The 14,722-nt window shown below is 36.6% G+C and overlaps 1 protein-coding gene across 3 annotated transcripts in view; it reads right to left on the bottom strand.

The window, feature by feature from the left end:
- The window catches only part of WDR33 (WD repeat domain 33), a 51,807-nt gene extending 37,936 nt beyond the window's left edge, over positions 1-13,871 (bottom strand). For all 3 annotated transcript variants that reach the window (XM_010075167.1, XM_010075168.1, XM_010075166.1), the window contains exons 1-6: positions 13,668-13,871; positions 11,770-11,838; positions 11,227-11,331; positions 10,491-10,586; positions 9,891-10,042; positions 8,027-8,124 (exon numbers count right to left, since the gene is read on the bottom strand). In XM_010075167.1, the coding sequence (XP_010073469.1) occupies positions 8,027-8,124; positions 9,891-10,042; positions 10,491-10,586; positions 11,227-11,331; positions 11,770-11,838; positions 13,668-13,871 (724 nt within the window). The remainder of the gene's footprint in view (positions 1-8,026; positions 8,125-9,890; positions 10,043-10,490; positions 10,587-11,226; positions 11,332-11,769; positions 11,839-13,667) is intronic.
- Between the last annotated feature and the right edge of the window lie 851 nt (positions 13,872-14,722).

Genomic DNA, 14,722 nt, shown 5'->3' with positions numbered 1-14,722 from the left:
AGTGTCTCCCCTTGAAGTGGTTTGTTTTGTTTTGTTTTGTTTTTTTTTAACAAAAAGCCTTTATCTATAAGTAGCAAAATGAAATGACCGTTTGTATTTTCACTGTGAAACTATATCAGTCACTTGGAAAGTTCTCACACTGTACTTTGACAATAAATGTCGATTACTTGTTTGCATGTTTAATCTGATCAACTGCTTTTTGCAGAAGCACGCAGCACTTATGTGCTTTGATTATAGTCTCAACCAAAGCAATCCAGAGCTAGCCTTAGGTCTAAAGAGCAATTATTAGATATTTGAGTTCTACGGCTGTTAAATTAGCTAAACTTGGCAGGGGAGTGGGTGGGAAGATCCACATTACTCCTTAGGGACTATTGAAAAACATGCGGAGTTTTAATGAACTGGCAGAGACAGCTTTCTCCTAGTTATAGTAGGAACAATGGCATCATTTGCTCCCTAAAACAGCCCTCCATACTCATCTTCTGAATGAATACAGAACGTGTTCCTAACTCTACTCAGACTCACTGAGTTTCTAAGAGCCATGACATAGAAAATAAAATTTAAAAGAGATTAGGGAAAAAAGTGTATGCGTATGTGTACTATTATTACACATTTACACACACACATTACAGTATATATACTGACTCTTGGTACATTATATACTGTCCGCTTGTGTCTGAGTGTGTCATTCAGCCATAAAAACTGAGACTCTTCTCTGGCTGCTCCGGCAACTGAGTTTGCCCTGATTTATCCCCACAGTGCCACGAGCATAACTTCTATTAGTTTCCTCTTCCTCATTCTCATTTCCTTGCTCGCACTGCCACTGTCTTTTCTCAATCCTTACACCAGCTGTTGTTTTACTTTTTCATACTGACACAGCCTCCACACTTTCCTCCCATTTGCTATTCTTCTAATTTCCAGACTACTCTCACCCCATTTTTTTCAGGATTCTTACTTATGTCTTTCTCCTGGTCTGCTATACAACCCATTTCAGCACATTCTCCAGTTTCTCTTTTGACTCTTCCTACAAATGCAATGTGTGATGAACAGACTAGCTATCTCCCCATCTCCCAGTGCCTGGCTGCCCACATGGAAGTGCAAACATACGTATGAGAACAGCAATGTTATTCAGATGATAAAACTTGATGCAAAGTGTCTCACTACTAAAGCCAGAATATCACTCAGAGCTAAATGTACTATAATAGGAAATAATTTGAGTATGCAGAATTGAAGTCATGCAAAAGAAAATATCAAATGCTTTGCAAAGTCTATGCTTACCTAGATGCACAGAAATTTTTAGTACAGTAACTATAGGATATGAAAAAGGGAAAAAAAAAAAGTGGTCTGTTTAATCCACACAGAAAAGAAAGCCTGCAAGGAAAGCTTCTAAGGAGTGACATGGATTATTTTCACCAGAGAATTATGGTTTTGGTTTTTTGAAGACTTCTACCATTTATTCTGAAATGCCATATTTCTGTAGTTACACTCTAGTAGGAAAGGGCATGTGAGAGGAAAGATTCTATTTAAAAAAAAAAAAAAAAGGACTTGCCCAATTCTGAGTATTTATCCACATAAGATTTTATCAGAGAAGGTAAGTTACTACCATAACTTGCATAAGACTAACTCCCAATGGTTTTGTTTCTGTTGAGAACCTTTGATATGACAAATACTGGTGAGTAGATACCAGGAAGCCACCATCCTTAGTGCACACAACCTGCACCCTTTGCAACAATTACACTCATGCTGAGAAAGGAAGACTGTTATCAACATCAGTATTTAAATGCCTCTGTAGTGCAGGATTTTTTGTTAGTTTCAATGTAATCTACTCAAAATAGTGTTTTTCTTTCTCAACAACAATGAGCAGGGCTTGAGGACGAAGCTCACTGCTGCATCAATGGTTCTTGCTGTAGGTGAATCCTGACCACTATGCAGAGTATCATGCCATATTATGTGTATTTCTACAGGTAGTCACAACAGTTGAAAGTTCTCACCACTTAAATATTTATACTAAAAAACAGTAAAAAAGGTTTCACCTAGTTCAGTATCTATCCCTTGCAATTATCAAACACACAAAAGGAAGCAGATGCAAAATTTCAATGATGCAATCATAAAACTTAAGAAAATATGTATTTCAGCAGCACTAAGAGCAGGCTGTCCTGTGAAACACCACGGTTTCTCATATCCCTCCAAGCTTAACAAAACAGATTTATTAAAAATATCAGCCTTTTTATTGTAAAATGTGCCCTTGGACTCTCAGCTTTAGGACAATTTTCAGGGAGGAAAAGATACTTCAGAACTTAATCTGAAATAATCTGACTCTTGCACAGTGCCTCTTCATTCTTGTCTTGTGAAAAGTGTTGACAGAAGTGTCCAGCGTAACTTTTTTTATAGCATGCTGTTGTGGCTCATCTCTCATGACTTCTTTTACTCATTCCTTGAGAATTCTGTATATTCTTAGTTATTAACTTTTCAGGATTTAAAAAACACTAGATTCTAGATGAGAATCAGAATTCTATGACTTAGTATGTTGCACTTTAATGTTACTCAGAACTGCAATATAAACCAAATCCTTTTAGGCGTATCAGATGTTACCAACTTCAAGAGCAGTCTTCAATACCCTCTAATTCTCCTGGCATTGTTCCAGGGAACAGAGCAAAGCCATCATGAAGCTACCTCCTAATCACCACCTTTTATTCACAGAAACCAAGGACCTCAAGTATAGTTATCAAAATAAAACTTTTGTCCAATCCATACGAACTTGATATAAGTCAACACAGCAGGAAGTTCTCAACTCTCAGATGGATTTTTAGTTTTAACCCAAATAGAACTGGTTATTTTAATGAAGTCTACCTCTAATAAAGTTTCCTATACAGAGAAAACCAAGACGCCGTAGCCTTGAAAGTCTTATTCGGGAATAAAACTGAGTTGCTAGATGACACCTCAACATTTTTGAGTAGTCTCAACCAAGAAGAGGTTGGATTCTTCCCATCTAACATAGGCTATACCCAACACCCTAACAAACAGCAATGACTGAGGTTATCTGTGAGCTCAGGCAGGTGCATGTGTATTCACACTCCAAGTCCTTTGTGTTACTTAATTCTGGAAAAAGTGCAGAGATAGGTGCTAGGAAAATATATTTTGTACGATAACTTCCATGTCTGAAGCTGGAAATTGTATACAGTATTTCTATCTCTTAATCTCACAAAGGCAACAGAGAATTTTCCTAATGAGATGAAAAAGTGAATGAGACTGTGTAAAGAGCCCTCTATGCGTGCAACCCCAAAGAAACAGCATCAGGGCTGGCGCAACATACCTAGCAGAACAAAAGTGCTCCTCCATCACCGACTGTGGAAGTGATCCAAACCGGTTGTGAAGAAAAAAAAACCTTCACAGATTCACTATTAACATCCCAGTGAGCAAGTTCTACTACTGAACACATCTCTAAATTTAAGTACAGGATTTTCTATCTGACTGAGGAAGTGGATGTCAAAAACTCTGAACAACTTCTTAACTTTCAGTCAGAAAGCACAGAGTACACAAAGCATACAAAAAATTTAAACAACTAAAGACACTTTGTGGTATATTATTTGCTAATGAAGATCCAGAAATTGAGAGAGAAAGGGATAAAATATTCTACAGTTATTTCAGTATGACTAGCTGTGGAGACACTTTTTCAGAACTTGTGAGCAGATGAAAAAGTTTACCACGATTGCTGTGACTTCTACATGCATCTACACACATACAAGTTATTTTGTAGATGATCAGTTTCTGCGCTGGAGTTATGCCTGAACAGGAAATTCTGGGCAGAACAATGCTATAGAAGACAGACAAAAGACTTTCTTTAGAGTAAATCACATACTAGCAAGAAATTATGTGTTGTTAAACCGCAAATTTTAAATCCAGACAAAGTAAAGGAATCATGATTGCTTTTAATTGTTCAAGGTACGATAAGAAAAATTTTTTGCCAAATCTACCACATTGGCTTGAAGATCACTTAGTGTATTACTCTATTTTATAGCCAGAAAATAGAAAAAAACTTATCTACAAAATACCAAATCTTGGGTTACCATGCTTCAGAGAGTTAGGTAGAGTCATCCTCCTCAAAACACCTATTTAAGGCAGGCAACCTTTGAAATCCTGGGAACATATAGCTCATATAAGACTTCAGAATGAAAACCTTACAGTCTCCCAAGCACATATTTCTGCATTGTGTGTGTGTGACTGTGAAAGGAAGGAGGAGGAAGGGCAGTGGAACTGAGAACACTGAAATGTGTTTGTAGCCTCCTAACCTATGATGTCATGCTGGGAATAGTTAAGGAATCATGTTTTTACTAATGATCTACCCAAAATGTTCTCAGGGATACATTAGCACAGACCCAATACTCAGAGATTCACAGCCACCAGTCAAATCATCCATAACACTGATTTCTTCATAAAGGGATATCAAGCTTTTACTGCACACATTTTTTTCACTAGATGTTTTTAGCATTATTAAAAGCCATCAGTGGGTATGTTCTTACAGAAATGGAGAGGGACTGTTTACACAAGTCCTGGCATTAACTTCACTGTAACTGTTTAGACTAAAGACCTGGTAGTGTTTTGTTGCAAGTGCCATTACTGGAAATGCCTTTCAGAGTAACAGACTATTGACATGAAACCACATATCACTATACTATAGCTTGCTTTCCATTTCTTGTTATTTAAAAAAAAAAATTATATCAGTTAAGATTCCTACCAGCGTATTTTAGCAAATGCAGCAAACTGTACTTGTTACTATCACCAAGATGGTAACATGACAGAAATTAACATAGGCAAAAACTACTGGTGCAGAATTAGGAGTACAGCAGCTTCACTTCAAGAGTAAAGACAGACAGCAACTGGGTTGAGGGGAAGCAAGCAGGTAAGTGACTATGACGCTCAATGCCATTTTTCCCACCTTCAAGTTTTTCCAAGATAATCCACTTGAAGATGAAATATTTAAACATGGTTCCCCAAGAAAGGGAAGATTTTAATCCTATTTATTTCTTTACACTATTAAGAAGGAGCCCGATAAATTTGAACATACTTCTAAAAAAATGCCCAAACACCACCTACTATGCCCTGGAAAACCACGATGGTAGAGATAGCACCAAAGCAATATAAAATAGTGAAAAGCTGGGCAGCAAAGGGACTCTGTGCCAGAATCACAAAAAAAGATTCAGAACTTCTGGCATTATGTTTGAAAAACAAAACAGGGTATCCTGTTTATCTTAATTTTGATAAATTAAAAGGATGCTGGACACAGTAAGTGTTTCTCCTGCAGCCCACATATTCACCGGCTTAACTACTGAAAAAAATGTGTAGTCTACTATAGACAGCTCAAAGACCTCCAGCAAAACCTTAAAAATAAGTCCTATGTAATTTACCACTTCTAAGTTGTTTTTCCATCCTGTTTGGAAGGTAAGACTACAATTGTCCCTTCAGACCAGTTTTAAGGGAACCATTTCACCAAATAACAGAAATAAATTGTATAATAAATTATATTCGTGCATTACAGCACAAACAAAAGCACCTGTAACAGGTCTATAGAATTTTGTCTTTTCTATACCAGCAAAGCTTATCCCAGTATCTTTAATGGTCATTACAGAACTGCTTCAAAAGCATTCCTTAGGATTAAAGTCATTAAATCTGTTTTTTTAAAAAATATGTTCCTCTATTAGTTACTGAAAAATTTTTTTTTATTGATATTGTATCCCTGTGAGTGATAATCTTTTTAATGAACACATCTGACTGTAAATTGATAGTTTCATTTGTTTTTTTTAATTCAGTATGATAACCTGAAAAATAGCTTAAGTGAAGCTTTGGATCTAAACTACATTGCAGAATCCCTTCAACTTCACAGCACCAATACTGACCAGAATAGCTTAAGCATGATTTGTGAAAGTAGGAAATAAAAAACATTCTTTATCATGGTATTTGATCTAAACACTTTTTGCACATAATGAAATATATTTTTAATGAAGTGCCACCTGAATTTTAGTTTACAGATCATTAAATTTGGAGTGGCAATGGTATGAGTATTTACATATTTTGAAGGCTGTACTAAGCAAAGAATTACAGGTCACACTCCTAAATATGTAAAAGCAGAATGCATGTGGAGAAGCGAAAAGCTGAAGATCAGTTTCCTAAAGACATAGCTCTCAACTCCAAAAAACAAAAGAAAAACTTTTATTTTCCACTATGAAAGCTACCTCAGTGCTACCCATACAGCTCTTTCAAATAAGTCTTCTGATCATATTTAACAATAGTACTAGGGACCAAACCTAAATCAAACCTGCATGTTTTGCAGAAACATCCTCCCACTCCCAACACTCAGGGTTTGGGATATTTTTGTTTTGTTGTAGGGGATTTCTTGGTGGTGTTTGGGTTGGACTTTTTTTTTCATTATCTGTCAGCAGAAGTGAGGAACAATCTGCTCTGTCCAATTTTATCCATAGATGTTAAGTTTTCAAAATATTTCCAACTTACATGAAAGATGAAGTGTACTGTGGGTACATGATATATGTAGAAGCAAAGATATTCTTTACAGAGCTATTCTGCAAACTAAAAATTGTATATTGAGATGTATGAGCCATATGAAATTAAAGCATAATTCTGTTTGAAATATAGCCACAATCACAACGTTCAAGTACACAAGGTAACAGGAGGAAATGTAATGCAAGTTATGTTCTCTGTGGCCTAAATCTAATGCTTTACTTCCCCAACTTTATGCAGAACATTAAAAGAATGTAGGAAGAATTGGAGGGATTTTTATAATCTTGACAACTCTGCATGGAGGCAACTTCCTCCACATGGTTCAAATGAGTAGTTAGTACAAGCCCGGAAGGACAGTATAGAATGTGTTTAGTGCAGAATGATTTCTTTTGTAAAGCATCAAGCAAACCAGTCCAAATCTGTTTGGGTCCTTCCAAAATAACAGGTGTAAATGATATAACCTAGAAATTTGCTTGCCAGCTCCTGCAAAGAGCACACCTACCATGATGCCTATGCACAGATTCTGTTAGAATAGCAACACTGCAAGAACACTAGAGCCCAACGGATCTTCAAAGTAGTGGTGTTTAATGCATTAGTAAAACAAGGAGAGCTTAAGAGTCAAGAGAAAGGGAGAGCTCTACTTCATAAAACACATAATGCAGGTCCAAGTTGGAAGCATGATTTAAAAAAAAAATAAATCCTTAGTTAAGGAAAGCACTGAACAAGCTCACACACCTAAAACTGAAATCGCATGTTTTTATTGCATACCTTCTTTGCAGCCTATCTGCATGTCTACAACCCCCAATCTCACAGCAGTCTTTAATATTCTCCTATTAAATTATGTACCTTTGACATCTTCTGCAAGAAAGCAATAGTTGTCAGAAGCTATTGTTATTGCTCAATAAGACTGCACCAAGAGAAGGAGAAAGCTCAACAAGGGCAGTGGAAAGGCACCAGAAGTTAGTGTACACAGATATTGGACAGAAAACTATTGTACCGAAACTAGGATTATTTGCATGTGCTATGCATGATGCAATCAAAGTTACTTGTTTTCTCTACTTAAATGCTCTCCTCCTCTCAAGGAGAAAAAGTAACTATCTTGCCTCTGAAGAAATCAGAATGGAAGGCAGTCCCATGAAAAGAACAGAATCCTCTGCACGAAGATGTGTGTTCTGAAGTAACAAAGATTAAGCTTTGGAAAAAGATAAATGTATTCCTGGTCCAGAAACAGCTGTTTCTACCAACATTAGCAGTAGAAAAATGTCCTTATAAGCACCTCCGTTGTTCAGAGCTTAAGCGGACAGTAAACAGAGTGACGCCATTGTGAACTGCAGCCTATCTGAATATTGTAAGGCACCTACAGCAGCAGCCAAACAAAAACTTGTTTGGAAGACTTAAGACAGGGATGCAATACAAAAATTGTAGACAAGCTGATACTTCTGTATTGTGAACACCTAGTTACAAAAAGGTTTTCCCCCTCTTGAAATACCCCAATCAGTACTTTTGGTACACATACCTCGAAGAATTCTCTCCTCATGGCAACGTAGAAAGTCCCAGATTCTAACAGTGCCGTCGTCAGAGCATGTAGCAAATTTATTATCCGTGGGTGAGAAACTGTTACATGAAGACACACAGCAGGGGAAAGAAGTCAGCATTTAACAGATTATCTATGCTTCTCAGACAGGGCAAAATTATACTGTAATGTGTTATACACTGAAGGATGCATTTGAACATTAGGGGCTTTTAAGTGAATACAGTGCCTGCCAAACGACACTTCATCACAAGACATCAATTTAGCATAGTATTACTATTGCATTGCAGTCCCGGGTCAAATGAGAGAAAAGTCCGGAATCTTTTCTTAGCACCTTCCTATCTATGACTGCACACAGCAGTGCCTTCTCTGCAGGATGAGAAGCAACATCAATATGGTTTGGTAACTGTCACCTTAGATTTTCATGTTTGTAATACCATAAGAAAGTGACACTGTGTAGAAGCACAGGAGAACAGTTCTTAGGGAAAAACTCCTCTTCAGCCACTGGTGCTTTCCAGCAGAGAAGCAAAAATAAGGGAAAGCTGGTCAAAGGAAAATGCTAGTTGGATTAACTGTTGAAAAAAAACTTATATAAAACAAGTGTATCACTTATTGCAAAAATTATTTTGGAAAAATTCCCTCTTATTACACCCCACCAACACCATGAAAAGAATCCTACAGACATAGAAGCAGCTTCCAGACTGAGCAGTCAATATTGCTTGATGAAAGTCACTGGAAAAGCAAGGAGTTATTTAGCCATGTGATTAGGGCCAGAACATCTAAAGTAACTGACAGGCACTCACTTCCTTTCTGGTGCAGTGAAAGACCATGAGGGAGCCCTTGTGACATCCTGGATCTTTATGATCAGGAAGGGGCTTAAAATAGTAGAGAAATGCAGTGTATGGCCATGATAGTCAGACTGAATCCAATGTAAGCACTTCTCATAACCAAACTTTGGCAGAAAATGCTGTACCCTACCAAAGAAAAATGGTGACTTTAGTGGAAAGCGGTTTTGTGGCAGTGAACCTTTATTGCCAAGGGCCAGCACCTGAACCCGAAGAAACACTGCTTTAGCTTCATTTTGGATCTGCAGCTTCTCTTCAGGCTTATTTCTAAAACATTTCCATATCTTACTAAAGATTATGTGCAAGTTTGCTTTAGAAACATCCTTCATTTACATCTTACTGATAGTATCACTTTAGATTCCATTTTTTATATAAATAGACATTGCACAACTGAGGCATCAACACTGAACCAAGAGAATATCCTACAATCTTCTTTTCAGTGGCTTGCTTACAGTTTCAAGCTTGAAGAACCCATTCAGTATTAACGTTAGACTTCTGTATGTGGCAGTCTGCGTGGGTATTTAGTATTACTGGCAGTCTTGGCTTCACCAAGCCAAGCAGTTCTTCACTTTATTTAATGTTTTATTATTTTGTGAGAACTATGCAGGTGTTTTATTTCTGAAGGCTGTATATTTTATTCAGTTAGATTATTAAAGACTGAATTCTTTATTTGGAATGAAATTGTTGTCTTACACAGTGCGTATAAAAAGGAATAACTGATATACATCGTCACCATATAAAAATGAAAAGAATACCAGTGCAAAATGCGGCAGACAAATACATCTCTAACATATTGCAGAGGCGGATACTGGGACAATACTAATTCAGAAAGGTGCCAGCAAAACGGTGAGAATGTGGAAACAAAAGAAAATATAGTGTTTATGTAGTGCAGGAACTTTCCCAGTATCTGACAGAACCCATGCATTTCTGCACCCAGAATACACTTAGAGAACAGTCTAATCATGGCAATAGGTACTACAGAAAATGGTATATTGTGTATAAACCTGGCCTCTCTAATCGCCTCCTTATGTGCCTGGAACATCTTGACGTTGTTCATGTTGGACTGCCAGTATTTCACATATCCCCCGTGGTCTGCTGTCAGCATCCACATATCATTGTGTGACCAAGTCATAGCCCTTACAGGGCTGTCGTGAGCCTGTGAATTCAGAAATAAAACTTCTAGCAAACATGTTCAAATACTATCTGACCCACACAAATACAAAAGTTAGTAAAATTCCTACTTAACACCTGCAACAAAGAAATGAACACAAAGATCATCTAGCTAGAGTCAAGATGTTACTGTGGTAAAAAAATTCTCTTACTCTGTATACAGTGGTCTTCAAAATAAATGAAGAGTATTTGCATTCAGTTCCAAAGTGTTTCTTTATTATTACAAATACTCATAGTATGTTCTTGAGAACAGTTAGTATCGCATATGGAGATGGAATGAGAAGCATTAAATGAATTGCCTATACCCACAGTCTGACATGGGGTCAGAGCAGAATAAAAAACAAAAGACCTCTAAGGTTCCCATTACTGCACTTATACCACAGACCCATGATGAGGAGGGTGAAGATGTGTTCTTAAAACATGCTCCAATTTACCTGCAATATCGTTTCAAAATTGAAAGTCAGTCCATTCCATAAAGTGAACTCTCCACTAGATGCACCAGTGACCAAGCGTCTCCCCTCAGGAGTCCACTGCAAAAGAAAAATTGAACTAAATTGTGCAAATACAGCATTCAAACGTTTCTCCACACTCCTCCAAATAAATCATAAGCTTCTTCCAGGGAATCTGCAGAACTGGAATTTACTAAATGACTTTCCAGAGGATATAAGATAGACAAAAATGCAGAACTATGCCAGAGGGCTTTGACTTTTATAACAACAGGACAAAGCCCCCTGTAAAAGTAATGAAAAAAACCCTAGTCATAGAGAAGAAACAGCGTATTGGCACCAATACATTTCTAGCACACAACACCCATACTAAACAATACTGCTGACACCACCGAAAAGTTGTGAAAAAAATGCTACAAGAGTCAAACAGCACAGATATCGAATTTCCTTTTTTTCTGTGAATCAAGATATATTATCCCCCACTCGCAAAAGTAGGAAGTGCATCTCAGACTCTGAGGGTAAGAATTATTTTGTACTCAGACTTTACCATTTATTTCCTAAAACCCTCCACAGAAAGAGTAGACACAGAAGTAACCCATATATTCCATACACTAGTTTTATTTGGAAATGCTTTAACTGTTATTTTGTTCCATTCTTCAGTTAAGAATATCACTTTAATTTAAATTAAGATGATACAACTAAGTAACTCCAACACTATACTCACCCTGACAACAAACACTGGGCATTTCACTTTATTAGTAGATGTCCGAACAAATTTTGTTGTTACAGCATTCATAGGGTTGTTCAGCATTCCTATAGGAGGGACCAACTATGAGAGAAGAAACAAAAGATTTAGTAATGATGTTTCTAACCAGAAACTGCAAGAAAAGCATACATTCTGAACACCCATTTCTGGAAAAGCAAATTTTTCATTTGCAGGGATATTATCAGTAGCTGGCAGAAGTGCTCAAAAGTCTGCGTGGTTTACTATCTCAAACACCCAGAACCAGCATCTTCAAGAGCAGCTTTGCAAGCTCAGGGCATTATGAGAGTTCTCATGTCCAAAAATTAACAAGCCCAATTTCAGATTCTCTTCATGGACATGGGTTCCAACAGAACAAGATAGTGTAGAGTGAAGATACCCTTCATATCTCTAAGGCCTCTTGTGGATAAAAAGATAACCTCAGCTAACAGGCAGAATCCTTCTGATCTTCTGGAAAAATTTTATCCACAGAACTTCATCAGGGAATAGAAAGATATTACTTACATCATTATAATATCCTGCATCAGGCTGGATTGCTCGCATATCTCGTTGGTCTCTCTGCCATACTCTATTCTGGAAAGAATAAAACAACTTCAAGTTAATACCACCCCTATGCTTCATTGTTAAGCAACAGAAAATAAGGAACACATCGACAGCCTGCTTGGAAAATTCCAAAGCACTCCAAGGAATTTAGAATAAACTCAGTTAAAAGAGACTTTGGTCTCAGGAAACCTGCAGAATTTGTACAGAATAAGGAAAAGATTCAAGAATGTTTGAAATCTTAATTTCATCAGACTAAAGCAGTGCATTTAAAATTGCAGCTTAACAGTAAGAAAGGAGCAGTTCTATGCAATAAGCCACACTATTGTACCAAAGATGATTGGTACCTTCCTGCCCAGACTAATAGGTACTCTACAAGAAGCACATTCAATCATTTAAAAGTTTTATATTCGGGATGAGCATTCACACCATGAAATTCCACACAGTGACACGAGCTAGAAAGGAAGCTTCTGTAGCTGAAGTGTAAAGATCACAATGCATTCAAACGGATAAATCTTAGAAGACCGAGGGATAAAGATGCCTTTAACAAGGTAAATTTTGTTAGCTGTCAAAAACAACCTTTTCAAAAACACTTTACATGAATTAAGAACTAAATTATTTCAGCTTCGTGCTGTGGACTATCGATTTGTATCTGTGTACATATCAGAAACACAAGCTAAAATTCTATGTTCCATTTCCAGCATACACTACTACAGTTTGCTAGAATTTCTTAAGCCAAGAGCAAATTACATACAATTGATTTTTCTCATTTTTTATAGAATCACATCAAATGAAATCAGTAGTATTGAACGTAGGACTGAAATAGAATTCTGGTATATCCTAATTTCGTGTAAGCATCCAAAACATACAGATCTGATTTTTGTTGATTTTGTTTTAATAAACAGAAGTTTGAGGATGCTTGTTTCTGCCACAGTAAAAGAGGTCCTGAATTACTAAAATTATTTATTTAGAATCAGCCCACTACTAATAGAATCTTTTTTGAGGCATTCCTAAAATATAATAGGTTTGAAATGCTTGGTGTTTAAACAGATCTTAGAAGATAACTTAAGTTCATTATTAGAGAAAACCTTCCAATTGTTAAAACCTACAAGTTACAATCATGTGCTGGCCACAGCAGATCAAATTCAGCTCATCATATTTTTGCAATGTTGCTGTTAAGAATCAAACAATTCCCAATATTGACAGATTTGATTCTATTTCTTCTTAGCTAATATCCAGTACCTGTACAGTAAATCTTGATCATAAAATTATATTTCTTAAGAAACTAATACCACCCCACCAGGAAAGCTAAATAAACATTCTAACAGAAACATTTCTTCAACAAAACTTCATTTAAGTTGTTCAGTATCTATTAGCTGTACAGAAAGGGACACAGAGACCACAGTACAAGCTGCAGTGCTAATTAGCAAAATAATGAGAAAACATTTTCAGGTGCCCTGGTTTTGGAGAGGAAGGGGTACAGATTTATTTCCCATTTCAGGAAATTTCTATTTCAAAACAAAAATAACAACAATTACAGCATTTATAATCAGGTTCTATGTTCACTGAAAAGTCAGAACATCACACAAGACACTCAATTGCACTGCAAGTTGGAATTCTAAGACAATGTAAAAACTGGTGTTTACATAAACATCAAAATCAGCTGTGTATATGTGCAGTTTTATTACCAAGAACCGAACCTCTTTGTATTCATACTATACAAATTTACAAGCATTTGTCATTTAGTCTGAAATACAGCAATAGATCTCCCAGTATTCTGAACTGCTCTACGGACACTGAAAAGCACATCACAAATTTCAGGAAGGAAAAGTTTACCAAACAAAACCAGAAAATTAACTAACCTCCAAATATTTAATTACAGAGGGATTGTAGTCTATGGTCTTTCGGTTCACAGCTTTTCTCATCCGCTTTCCATCAAAAGTAAGCTGTTGCATTGCTTGCTGCTGTGCAAAATCAGGTCTTTTGTAGAACAACTGCCGAGGCGCCTGGTGCTGGAACCTCGGCATATGGAAAAATCGGGGTGGAGAGCCGATTTCTGTGGCCATGGCTAGCTTGTTTCTGAAAGACTGCAAAAAGTTAAATACTAGGTTACTATATAATAATGACAAAAAAACCCCGCGTCAGTATCTCCACTAACTTAACTTTATAAGGTTGAATAACAACTTCATAGAGAACTGTTTATTGGGAAAAAATACTTGCAGGTTCTTCTGAACAATTATTTTTCCCCTCTACCATATAACACTGACATTAAAGTGCTTAAGTACTTTGTTCTCAATTTTGTATCAAAACAGGTCACTATAAAGTTTTCATTACCATCCCTACACTAGAACTGTGTGGGAAAGAATGTCCTCAGTAGAAATTGTACAAGTAAATGCAAGAAACAGTAACACCCTTCAATGAAGATAATGTGTCAGATTCAATATCCAACAGGAAACACCACGTCCCTTACAAATTAATTTAACTATTAATAAGGAAAAAATTTTAAAGCGCTGCCTCAAAACCTTATTGTAGGACCTGAAAATAAAATTACACTCCCTTTGCATAACGTAAATACCCACAGATCCCATTCTCCCTGTAGGTATACTTCCAATCCCATTACCACAAAATAAATGGATTACATATTTATCAAGGTTTGATAAATGTAAGCAAACATCACTTCCCCCCAAGACCCATTGAGAATGTTAAGAAAATGTGAGAGGCAGGGAAAAAAAATTTCAATATTCATATTTTTTCTGAGAGAAATTAGTCTAAAACCCAATTTTTCAGTCTGTAAAATCCTTAAATTGAGATCATAGCAACCTCTTAACAGCTGAAAACTACAATATACACTGCTTTTAAAGTATATACTAACTTCAGAGTAAGCACTGACACACTCTGAACTAGTTAAAACTCGTAT

This window comes from Pterocles gutturalis, unplaced genomic scaffold (genome assembly GCF_000699245.1).
Source record: "Pterocles gutturalis isolate BGI_N339 unplaced genomic scaffold, ASM69924v1 scaffold11112, whole genome shotgun sequence".
NCBI lineage: Eukaryota > Metazoa > Chordata > Aves > Pterocliformes > Pteroclidae > Pterocles > Pterocles gutturalis.
This window is presented reverse-complemented; position numbering and strand designations above follow the sequence as displayed.